This window comes from Erithacus rubecula (assembly GCF_903797595.1).
Source record: "Erithacus rubecula genome assembly, chromosome: 18".
NCBI classification, from domain to species: Eukaryota; Metazoa; Chordata; class Aves; order Passeriformes; family Muscicapidae; genus Erithacus; species Erithacus rubecula.
In genome coordinates this window covers 7,301,307-7,313,462 of record NC_136670.1, presented here as the reverse complement: position 1 = coordinate 7,313,462, position 12,156 = coordinate 7,301,307, and the positions used below count along the sequence as shown (strand labels likewise).

The 12,156-nt window shown below is 45.6% G+C and overlaps 1 protein-coding gene across 3 annotated transcripts; it reads left to right on the top strand.

Moving 5' to 3' along the window:
• The first annotated feature begins 617 nt into the window (after nucleotides 1-617).
• Nucleotides 618-8,861, top strand: MAPRE1 (microtubule associated protein RP/EB family member 1). 3 transcript variants are annotated; one of them, XM_079321503.1, is made up of 7 exons: nucleotides 618-766; nucleotides 1,401-1,524; nucleotides 4,089-4,234; nucleotides 5,301-5,490; nucleotides 5,873-5,982; nucleotides 6,664-6,816; nucleotides 7,192-8,861. In XM_079321503.1, the coding sequence occupies exons 2-7, from the start codon at nucleotides 1,404-1,406 to the stop codon at nucleotides 7,246-7,248; spliced, it is 777 nt and encodes a 258-aa protein (XP_079177629.1). In that variant the 5' UTR covers nucleotides 618-766; nucleotides 1,401-1,403; the 3' UTR covers nucleotides 7,249-8,861. The 3 variants fall into 3 exon arrangements, with proteins under 3 accessions (XP_079177629.1, XP_079177627.1, XP_079177628.1); XM_079321501.1 differs by having other exon boundaries at nucleotides 5,301-5,505; XM_079321502.1 differs by lacking the exon at nucleotides 618-766 and adding an exon at nucleotides 789-909 and having other exon boundaries at nucleotides 5,301-5,505.
• The last annotated feature ends 3,295 nt before the right edge of the window (nucleotides 8,862-12,156 follow it).

Below are 12,156 nucleotides of genomic sequence, written 5' to 3'. Positions count from 1 at the left end.
TGTGGGAAAAAAAAGTCGACGGTTTACCATTTATCATGTCTGATTAAAAATGAGTATTTCTGTATGGCTGGACAATCTTATTGGGTAAATAAAGGGGGTTCACGGTGGGAGGTGGGCACAGCCAGGGAGCCGAGCTGCCCCTCCTGCTGCTGCTGAGGTGACATCAATTGACACCAAGGTGGCCGGTGCTGGTGGGCTGGGAGAGCTGGAGCAGTGCCAGGCTGTGCCGGGTCGGAACCGGGCTGGACCGGGGGTTTACAGCCGGGCTGTGCCGGGGTTCGGGGCCGGGCCGTGCCGGGGATCAAGGCCGGGCTGTGCCGGGGATCGGGGCCGGGCCGTGCCGGGGATCGGGGCCGGGCCGTGCCGGGGATCGGGGCCGGGCTGTATCGGGGGGTCGGGGCCCGGTTGTTCCGGTGCTCAGGGCCAGGCCGGGCCGTGCCGGTGCTCGCTGCCGGAGCGGCCCCGTCGCACCGTCGGGCCCGAGCCCCGCTCCTCGAGCACGCGGGACCCCCGCTGTGGGCGGGGCCAGCGGCTCGGCCAATGGCAGACGAGCCCTCGGGCGGGGCGGGCGCGGCATCTCCATAGCAACGCAGCAGCTCGCCCCGCCCCCTGACAACCGCCCCCCGCCCCTTGCCGGCGCGCGGCGCTCCCCGCGCGGGCCGTGACGTGCGCGTGACGCAGGCGCGCAGCGAGCGCGTGACGCGGTCCCGGTCAGGGCGGGCGGGGCCGGTTTGAACGCGGGGCCGACGGGGCGAGCGCGGCGCAGGTACCGGGCCGGGGCCGCGGCGGGGCCGCCGGGCGGCGGCGGGGAGGGCCCCGGGCTCGGGGAGCGGCAGGGCGGGGCGCCGCCGCCGTGAGGGTACCGGCGCGAGGCCTGCAGGGCCGGGCCGCGCCCCTCGGCGGGCGGAGGTGCGGCGGGGACCGGGGGTGGCGGGGCGGAGGGACCGGCGGCGGGTGGTGAGGAGCGGGAGCGGCGGGAGCGCGGGGCGCGCCCCGCCCGCGGCGCGGGTGGCCCTGCCCGGCGGCTGCTGCACCGGCGGCTCCGCTTTGTGCCGGCGGGGCTGGGCGGGGAGCGGCCGCTCGGTATCGATCCCCGGGGAGATACCGCGGCCGGGCAGGAAGTGCTTCAGCCGTGCCCGGTGGCGCGGGGGACAGGGATGAGTAACTTGCCGCAGCCGCGATTCCTTTCAGCGGTTCCCACGTGAGCGGTCGGTGCTGATTTTTCGTCAGAAATCGCGGAGCCGAGCCCTTTGCAGTGGTGGTGCGGGAGGGTCCTCCCAGCTGTTGGCAGCCCGCGGTTGCCTCGCGATTCCCTCGCCGATGGGTCGGGAAGGCTCCAAAGGAAGCGGCTCCACCGCAGCCCAGCGTCTGTGACATTCACACCTCGTTCTGTCTTTCAGAAAATGGCAGTGAATGTGTATTCTACTTCAGTGACCAGCGATAACTTGAGCCGACATGACATGCTGGCGTGGATCAATGAGTCTCTGCAGCTGACGCTGACCAAGATTGAGCAGCTGTGCTCAGGTAAGGGGGTTCACCCTGAGGGCAATTCCACGTGGGATGTGCACCCTGGTTTTGTAGAGGTGCAGCTGCACCCTGTGTGCTGCCCTGCTGTGGCTGTGCTCCTGGCTGAGCTCCTGGTGTGAACAGATTCGTGGTTAGTGTTATGATCCAGTTATGGTCAGAGTGCTATTGAAGTGGTTGTTAATAATGTCAGTGTAATGAAAAGACACGTTCTCATGACTCACAACAGCATAGATGCTATAAGGAATGGCTGTTCATGTGAAAAGAGACTCTGAGGAAGATGGTGTTTTCCCATGAGGAGTTAAGCCTTTAGTCTGCATGGATAAAGTAAGTCTTACAAGTGTAACTACCAAAAACAATTGTGATTTGTTCTGGAAGCGTGTGAGGAAGACAGAGCAGTGACTCGTGGGGTCATCTGCAGGACTTTACAACTCCTCGTGGTCCTGGAGCACATCCAGTCTGCCAGCCCGGCTTACCTGAGCTTGAACCACCTTCAGCACAGCTCAACCTCATCTGTAGTAGGCAGGAAAGGGGAAGTGTCTGTGGTGCAGAAATGGAGTCAAGTGTCATCATAGGGAGGAGTGTGTGGGAGGAGGAGGCTTGTAAGAACGAATAAAAGGTAATAGTTTGTTGAATAAGAGCTGAAAAAAACTCAAGGCTAAGAATGCAGCCCGAGTACAAGATAATTTGGATAACTACCACAGGCACTCGGTGAAAAGTGGAAGTGTGGCTCATACAGTGACTTTAAAATAATATGTTGCTCATGGAAGATGAGATGTGGAAACTGGAGGTGGAATAAAAGGAGGAATTAATTAAAAGTGAGTTTTTGGACTGTCAATACAGGGTGTGGCTGAGTCCATGGAAGAAACAATCCCAAAGATTACAGAGAAGCAAGGGACTCAACAGGCATTTGACAGGTATTTGTAGTGGCTTTTGTTTAGTGAGATGATGTAAGAACTGTAAGGGTGAGGGAACTAAACATCTAGGACCACAGGAGGAAGGGAAGTGATAAGGACTGTCTGCTTTCAGATAGGCAGGTTAAACCCTGTTGTGTGCAGGGTTGATTTGCATGGGATTGGTGGAGTCTTGAATGCTGTGAGAGCTCTGAGTGGAAGTGAGGATAATTAGTACTGGCTCTGCAGAATTCCAGCTCACCTCTTTTTGAGGAAAGACTGAGAGCTGTTAATGTGGTATGTCCTGAGTAACAGTTCCTTTTCTGTCTCTGCAAAAATGCTTCGTGCCTTGGCAGGGATGAAGTGGATTTTGCTGTCATAGTCCTGTGGAAGCTGGAGTTCCCAAGCTTGCTGTGCTGTCTTTGGCAAGGGGAGCAGTGACAGCAGCAGTTTGAGGTTGCATAAATGCACAAAAACTGCCCTTTGACTTAGGCTGTGATCCCTCTGTTTTTATCACATTTATGACTCTGACTGCCAATAGTGAGCAAACCCCTGGTTTCTGGCAGCTCCTCTGTGTTTGACTTGGGGTTGGAGTTCTGCAGCAAGTGAACTGAGACACAGGGGAGGGCAAACAGCAAGAGTTGGTTTGTTGCTTTTAGTTTGCACTGGTGGATGACATCAAGTCTTGTGGTGGCAGGTGAAAGTGGGAGAGCCTGTGAAGTATCTTGGTAAGAGAGTGAACCCTTACAGGATATGGTAGAGATAAACAGAGTAGCTCAATGAGGTCAATGCCCTTCTGTGTTCCTTCTTGGCCTTCAGTACCTCCCAAGAGCTTGTTGTGTAGCTGTTGGGTGGCTTAGGTTAGGATTCCCATTGCTCCTTAATTCATTCATATTGGTGTGGGAATGATGCTTTGACTGTTGTGCTTTTGATGGTTGTGTATCATCACTGCAGAGTGAGGATCTAGTTTGAACCTATTTTTTTTTTACTATGTGTGTATATATGCTACAGATAATGGAGGTAGTTGTCCACTCTATGGCTGAACTGAATCTCTTTTACTACAGCAAGTGCTGAATTGGAGGATATGAAGGGTTTAAATTAATAGGAAGAAGCACTTATTTTGGTTCTTTGACTAAAGCCTGCTTTAAATATAATTCAGCTATTAGCATCTTATCTTGGAGAGCACCTTGAATTGTGTATAGGAGGAAAATGTATTATGATTCCAAGAATGGTTAAATACAATTTTTTAGAATAATGCTTTTTCTGATTTAGTTCTAGTAGTCTTCTTAAGACAAGGTTACATGCCTGCTAGACACATGTAACATCTCAGATCTATACTGATATCCATGAAGAGAGGAAAGTCAAGTTATTCATTAGATGTTTTTTTTCCCTTGGAATTATGGAGGCAGGTTTGTTCTTATTCATAAGAGTTCAAGTAATGAGCCCAAAAGTTTGGTTTTCCCTGTCCTTTAAGCTCATTTATGTCCATGCTGCACTAAAAAGGAGACTCAAGGTTCCTGTTTTCTTGCCTTTGTTGCCTTTAAAGGGCTTGTGTGACTGAGGAGTGAGTCAGGTCAGTTTGCTGACCTGGCTGGAAAGAAATTCACCAAGGTTAGAGAGCTGAGTTGACTTAATTCATCCCAGGATTTTGTGTTCTTTTCCTCTTGGCAGGTGCTGCATACTGTCAGTTCATGGACATGCTCTTCCCAGGTTCTGTAACACTCAAGAAAGTGAAATTTCAAGCAAAATTGGAACATGAGTACATTCAAAACTTCAAAGTTCTACAAGCAGGTTTTAAACGAATGGGTGTTGACAAAGTAAGCTGGGCTATAACTGACTCTTTGCTTTTAATGTTAATGTAGATGAATGAACTTTCAGATTTAAAACTGAATAAATCTGGGAACAGAGTTTGATTTTGGTTTGTAAATCTCAGAACTTTTTGGTTTGCCTTGGGGTCCTCACATCTATTATGATACAATTTACTTTATTTCAGCCAAGGTCAGGTTTCCAGTTCTTAATGATGAGATGAATGTTACTGTTTTAATTCTGTGCAACTTCTGTGGCACAAAATAATACTGAAATTTCTATGAGATAAGGTTTGCTTGAGCTTCCTCTTTGGACCATCTTTGTAGGAGGTATGTTCCCATAACCTACTGCTATGATAGTCCTAGGGATTCCAAATTCCTCTTTACAAGGGTATTGAATTACCTAATTGCTAAGGTTGGAAAATCTTTCTGAGGCCATGGAATCCAACTGTTCCCCCAGTATTGCTAAGCCCATCACTAAACCATGTCCCCAAGTGCCACATCTACATGGTTTTTAAATGCCTCTAGATATTAACATATGTGATTTTTAGCTAGTGAAAAGGAAATTGTGAAAAAGCTTATTCAGATAGAAGGACAGTTCTGGCCAGCCTGGCTTCCAAATGCCTTATGAAAAAAACTATCCCCACAAACAAAACTTCACTATTTGCTGCATCTTTTTAATAGTCTTTAGTTATACACCTCATCCCAGAGAAGCTGGAGTCTGCTATAAAAGTGATGTTTAGCTCCTGTAGCAGTTCTGGAGTTGGTCATCAGCTCAGATTCATCAGAGCCAGCTTTATGTGGACAGGAAGTTTTATCTGTAAACTTGGTCTAACAGAAACTTTGCTGCAGAATTATTTAAAATTATTTGGACCCTCAAAGCCAAAGCATGATTGGTTTTCAAAAATTCTGTTATTTGACGTAGTTATGGTCAAGGGGGATTTTCCCTTGACTGGACAAGAATTAAATTTGCATATCTTTTGAGTGCATTAACTTTAACACTTTATATAAAAACACAGAGAGGTTCTTTACCCTTAATATGAGTCTCCTTTTATTTCTTTTTTTCCCCCCTCTTCAGATAATTCCTGTGGACAAACTAGTGAAAGGAAAATTTCAGGACAACTTTGAATTTGTTCAGTGGTTCAAAAAATTTTTTGATGCAAACTATGATGGGAAGGAATATGATCCTGTTGCTGCTCGACAAGGCCAAGACACAATAGCACCAAACCTTGTTACTCCAGTTGTGAACAAAACCAGGAAATCTCTCGGTACTGGCGGTGCAGGTAGAGAAAACAGTTCAAAGATGATCTAGATCATGGAAAAACTCTGGGGAAATGAAGCTTGGGTTGCTATTTAAAATCAGTGTATGGGATTCTAGTATTTTGCATCTTGTTTCAGACATGCCAGGGTCAAAGACTGAGGCTGCTGTAGTACCCAGGTGTCTGGAGGCTACAGAAAGAACAGTCTTCTATAAAAGAGAGAGAAAATGGCAAGGATTGATGCCAAGTGTGCCATAAAGAAAGGACATGTTACGTGGAGTTAAGGAAGGAACATATCTTTGAGCTCTTTTGTGCCTAAGCATGTTTGGAGGGGGGATAGTACCCATTATAGGAGGGAGAATTTGAATTAATTGGTGACTTGATCTTGCAGCCCCGCAGAGGCCCATTGTTGCACAGAGGACCCCAGCAGGTCCCAAAGCTGGGCCTGGGATGGGCAAAAAGGGTGGAGGAGACGATGAATCAGCGGGATTGATCGAGCAGGTGTGTACAGGACAGCCCTGTGACTGACCTCTGCTTGGTAGAGTTGTGTGCAGGTTTGTTTTTCCAATACCACAGTGCCTGGGTCAGGCAGATGGATGAAAACCATCTGAATCAGCTCATTTAAAATCACTTAATTGGAATCCTTTGTTACAATGGTCTTGCTCTCCTGATGGAAGCAAACCCCTCCCTGTAGCACACGAGTGCCCAGACATTTCACCCCAGTGTGGGCTGTGTCACACATAGCAGGGTTTGTAAGTATTCCCACAGCTGTGTTGCAGCTCTCCCAGCATTCCAACAGAGCTATGAGCAGCTGCTCCCTCGCTGAAATCCGGAGTGCAACACAACTGAACCTGCTGTCAGCAGGAGAGTTGTGAAAGAATGTGTGAGCAGAGAGATCTGCAGGCAGTCAGTGCTGTACCTATTGCATGGAATCAGCCTTTAGTCTTTACAAGTGGATTTGTGTGTGTTGGAGTGGATTTTTGTTGTGGCAGTGATATTAAAATTTGAGAATTTGGCTCTTTTTCTCCTCTCACAGTCCCCCCCCCTCCCCTATATATTGGTTATTGCTTAAGTGCTTTGCATATCAACATCCTTCTGAGAAGTTTTGGGATGCCTGTTTTGCATAGATCCTACTGAATTCTATCTCTGGTGGATATAATTGTTATTGATGACTCTTGGCAGATCAACGCATTGAAAATGACTGTTGAAGATCTGGAGAAGGAGAGAGACTTCTACTTTGGCAAATTAAGGAACATTGAATTGATCTGCCAGGAGAATGAAGGGGAGAATGATCCAGTGTTGCAGAGGATTGTGGAAATTCTTTATGCCACAGATGTAAGTTATCTGTTATAGACTGGGTTGCACAGTTCTTCCTGCCCTTGTAATTGGAAGCTGGTTTGCTTTCCAGTGCTCCCTCTAGTTCTACCTTTTTTTTTTTTTCCTGTGAGGTTTATGGCCTAGCTTTTTCCTGTAATTAAGGATCAGATAACTTAATTGTAGTCAGACAGCAAACAAGGTAGACCTTTCATGAGTAGTATGTAACAAATAGATCAAAGAAGAGGAGGATACTTCTGGTAATACATCTTGACACTATGCAGTGACTTAAGGGTGTCTTACCTGAAGTAAGAGGAAAAAAAAGTACCTAGAGAGTAGCCAGGAACTGGTTTGGCATCACATTTTCATTAAAGCACTTGTTTTCTTCCCCTTCAGGAAGGCTTTGTGATACCTGACGAAGGAGCACCGCAGGAGGAACAAGAAGAGTATTAACAGACCACATACTGTACCAGCAGAGCAGCAACATCAGAATTCTTTGCCCCAGATCATGTGCTTAACTGTAAAATACTCCACTTTATTCTTAGAGGACTCACTGGTTTCTTTTCATAAGCAAAAAGTACCTCTTCTTAAAGTGCACTTTGCGGAAGTTTCACTTTGACAGTGGGTTTGAGTTAGGAGCTCTTTCTCACGCTGTAGCAGAGCAGTATTCACATCGAGGTGGTATATTTAGGGAGCAAGAGGCTGAATATTTGGAACTCGTTGCAGAATGGTTTGCTGGTAAAACACTGGTTTGTGGGAAGACTCTTTTTGTATCTAAGGCGGTGTGCGGTAGAGAAATTAAAAGACTGACTCACAGAAAGATTGAGTTAATGTGAAATTGCAGAACAGAAATTATAATAAATGCCTTAAGAGTATTTAAAATATGCTTCCATATGCCAAATTGAAGTAATGTGATGGGAGATTTTATGTGCTTCATATTGGGGTAGACGTTTGTTTAACTCCATTCACTGCTGTCCGAGAGCCCTTGCGTGGCAGTCTCACTGTGTCAGCAAGTGCTCAAAAGGGGCTATTAAAACAAAACTCCATTCCTATGTAAAGCTGCTTACTAAGTGATTAGTTCTCGATGAAATGGGCCTTAACGTTGCCTGTCACAAGATTAGAGGGAGTATGAACAGCTGAGACACATAAATTACCTTGAAGAGCGCTGAAGCCTTTTTCTGTGGCATTGTGGCTTTGCCAAAACGTACTGTGTTTTCTGTAAGAAAAGCAAAACAAAGCAAAGGGCACACAGTCTTACTGCCTAAGATGTACTTCAGAAGTAATTTTTCTTCCTGGCTCTTGTTTTTATTTGTTCTGTTTATTTTCATTTCTGTTGGAATCCCTTCTGTTCTCACTTCTCCCTTTCCCATCCCGAGGAATGCTGAACACGCCCAATAGTTGTAACAGGACTTGCACTGTGCAACTGGCTTTGAATGAAAGTGAATTGAGCACATGAGGATGACATTCTTCTGTCTGCTTTCTTTTTTTTTTTTTTTTTTTTCCCTTTTGAACCAGGGCATATTAGTAATAACACTTGCCAGTACAGTAGTCTTCTGGGGTAAAAGCTAAAAGATGCTGGCTAACAGAGCTAATGTTATTGCAGAAAATACAGTACTGAGACTAACTTAAATATTAATATTTAAAATACTTTCCTTAACTGTCCTTTTTTTGCTATCATGCCCCTCATTACTGTTGTGTTTGGCAAGATCCTGCAAGACTTCTGACCCCCCTTCACTACTGAGATTGATCAGTCCTGTTGTGCTTGTATTCATTTGTTTCTGGTGGTAGCTTGTCCTAAAACGTGTGTAGGAGAGCATTTTATGGTAATTGTGTAGTGCATGAATCTTTGTGAAGTTCAGAGAAAAACCCAAATTCAGTGAATGCCAAAAATGCAAGTTTCTAGCCATTGTTTAAAATTGCAGTGGTGCTATTTCTCTTGTGGCCTTTTAGACTTTTGTTGCCCTAAAACTCCATTTTACTGAGAAACCATATTTGACTTGGATTTTTCTTGACAGGGTTTTTCTATTTTAAGCAGTTTCTAAATAAAGTTCTGTATTTCAAGAGTGTCATGTCTGCTGGAGTCTCTCATGCTTTCAGATACGATTAGGCAGAGCTGAAGCCCGTGGTAGTTTCATGGTGGAGCTTGCAGGACCTGGAATTTCAGCTTCCATTCCCCAGCCCCAGGCATTGCTAACCTCAGTAGCAGTAGTCTTGGAACTTTGTTTGGAGTGTGCTGGCACAAATGGTTGTTTTATTTTTTGTTTTTTTTTTTTTTCCTTTCTGTATTTTCCCTCCCACAAGTCGATGGGATGTGAGTGTGGTGTTGACTTCCTCCTCCTCCTCTTGGTGTGGGAATAGGGATGTGTTACAGGAATGCTCTCACCTGACTTTACATGTATTTAAGGTGTTTTGAAACTGCTAAAACACTGGTTATGAGTTACAGACAAACAAGATGTTAATTGTTTCTGTCACCAGTCTCTGTGAGCAGACTGACTGTAAACTGAGCTGATTTGTTTGACTTGAATTGTGTTTCTTAGATGAGCTTAAACGTTCCTGTCACAGCTGTGTGCACAGACCAGCATCTGCAGAGAAGTGCTCATGGGATGTATCTGACCTTGGAATGGGAAGTGATCCCTGCAGGGCTGTTCCTGTGCTGGGGAGCACCTTCCCTGCCCCTGAGGGCTCTGTGGGTGCCTTACTGTGGAGAACAGGCACTGCTGGCACTGCCTGCTGCTGTGGCACAGCTGGGGCTGGACTGCAGCAGTGTAGACCTGGGGTTTGATGCACATAAAATCTTCTTTCCCATTACTTCCTTGCTTTGAAGTCGGAAGCATATTTTTTTTTCGACTCTAAATATTCCATTATTCCAGCAACTCAAGGCAAAAGGTGGCAGCAGGATGTGGCTGAAGGTGAAGATGACTTTTGGGAGGTCAGAAGTTGTGCACTGGGACCTGGTTGCTTCAAGTCTCTTTCCAAGAGGATTGCATGTGTGGAACTGGGAAGCAACAGGTCATCAGATGGGTTGATTTTGGTCAAAGCAAGTAAATGGCCTTTCCTGCCAAGAGAAGGCTGAGCCAGAATTGCTGCTGGTGTGCCTTGGGAGGCCAATGGATGTGTGGACATACTGGATGTGTGCTGTAAAGCTGAATTGCAGTCTGGCAATCTGGTCAGCCACACACTGCTCAAGATTTCCAGTTGCTTACATCACTTCTTTGCTACCAAGATGAGTCATGAATAGAATAGAACTCAGGTAGCCAATTTATGGCTCCGTTATAACATCTTGGCAAATCTAGTTTTTAATGTCCTTTCTGGGAAACAAATTACAATAGGCTCAACTCAAACCCATAGACTTAACATAGCTACTCTGTTACCCTGGTACAGTATATGCTGTTAAATGCTCACCTGCTGGAATGATTCCCATAGCATCCAACCTTTCCTAGTATCTTAGTTCTATCAGTTCTTTGAAAAGCAGAATGGAAGAAGCAAAAGCTCATGTCTCCTTTCTGTACCAACATGTCTTACTTGCAGGTGGACTCGTGGATGTTTTTTTTAACTTTTATTATTCATTTTTTTAAAAATTTCTGGTTTGCAATGACAATTCTTACTGTAACTGATAAAAAGCCTTCAAATAAAGGCAAGAAACTTTCTTGTTGTCATATCATATCACAGTTTAATGTGGCTGCTTGAGCACTCAGTCATCTCGTAGGCTGTCTGGTGGAATGTCCTTTCACAGGAACAGGTTCAGGAGTGGGAGTTGAGAGCATCCTGTCAAGGATAAGGCTGGAATCTTCTGCTCACAAGGGAAAGGTGTTTTTTGCAAGATGGGGTGTAAAAAGGGCTGTACCACAGATTTCAGGCCAGTCTGATGGTGCACACCCTCTGCTCTAATCCTGTACTAGTACAAGAAAAAGGGGATAATAACATGGGCTGTTATTGCAGGTTACTGGCAGAGGAGAGGGAATTTGTGTCAGGACAGCTGAGCAATTGCTGATCTTTAATGTGGAGAAAATGAGGTGAGATGGAGCCGTTGCCGATTGATAATAACCACTTTGGTTAATTGCAGTGTGAAATGGCAGCGGGTGGAGGGAGGGCAGCACTGCTCTGGTGATGCTCTGAACACAGGGAGCAAATCCAGAGCATGATCTGCAGGAAGGAGACCTGGGACACCTCGTGGGTGAGATCACTGGGGTGAGATGTGTCTGTGTACCTTAGAACCAACACAGAAAAAAGCAGAAATTCAGTTTGGAGACTCAATGGACCTGGAGAGTGGAAGGAGGAATGTTCAGTTTGTGACCAGAGAATGTGGTGGGTGTGTATGGGAGTAGAAATTCGAGAAGGTTGCAGTGATAATGGAAGAGAAGAAATGCATAAGAACAAAATTGTGCCAGGGAGTGGTACAGGGAAAACTGCCAAGGTGTCTGGTGTGGGAAGACAGCCCTAGGGAAAGGAAGAGTGCAGTGTTCTGTGGCTGGAGAGCAGGGATGGGTGCACAAGCACTGGGCAGCAGAGGGGTCCTGCTGTGCTGCAGGAAGGAAGCTGAGTTTGATATGGGCAAAGTCCAGCCAAACAAAGGCAAAACAAATGGGGTTTTTCCTTTGAGCAACACCTGTTAAGCTGAAGAATCAGGCTCTCTAGAATAAAAGGGTCTTTTTGAGGCCATCCAGATGGAAACTGTCAATAAGACAATCTTTATCTTCCACTTAATCTTTTTCATAGAGAAGGAACAAAGTTAAACTAAACCAAAACTTCTAAGACCAAAAAGGAAGTATTCAGAAGGCAACCCCAGCTTTGAGGAGGCAAAGGCCACGCTATAAAAATGATTCTTCTCTTTTTCAACACAGCTGGCTGGCTTTGTGAACTGTGGCCTTTAAATAATATGTATTTAACTTTGATATATATTATTTCAGATATAAATATTTATTTAAACAATATATAAATATTGAAACAGTATGACAACATACAATAATATGACATTATATATAACTATCTTATATACATTTCTATTATTTATATTAAAATATATATAGATGCATTTATATATCTAAAAACTCTTTTGTCTGACCTGTCAGCGCTGTAGGACACAGGAACTGGTGTAATTTTTGTTTTCAAGTCCAGATGTTTTGCAGACATTTTCCTCTTAAAAATATTTCGTGAAATGGTTGCCTGTCAATCTTCTCTGACTCTGATTTTGTCCCCAGGGTATGCATAAGGATGAATGGACATTGAGGAGGCATTAAATCTCAGAGGACAGCAGGGATATAAATCTTAACACGTCCAAAGCTCTGCAGGTTGATATTTATGGAGTGATGAGCAGATGAGATTAAAATGAGGGATGGTGGAGGTGGGTCCGTTTCCAAGACC

Coding starts and splice junctions, on each gene's coding strand:
- MAPRE1 (XM_079321501.1), top strand. CDS start 1,404: ATGGCAGTGAATGTGTATTCTACTTCAGTGACCAGCGATAACTTGAGC. Junction 5,506..5,872: donor TCTCGGTACTGGCGGTGCAG/GTAGAGAAAACA, acceptor TTGATCTTGCAG/CCCCGCAGAGGCCCATTGTT. Junction 6,817..7,191: donor AAATTCTTTATGCCACAGAT/GTAAGTTATCTG, acceptor CTTCCCCTTCAG/GAAGGCTTTGTGATACCTGA.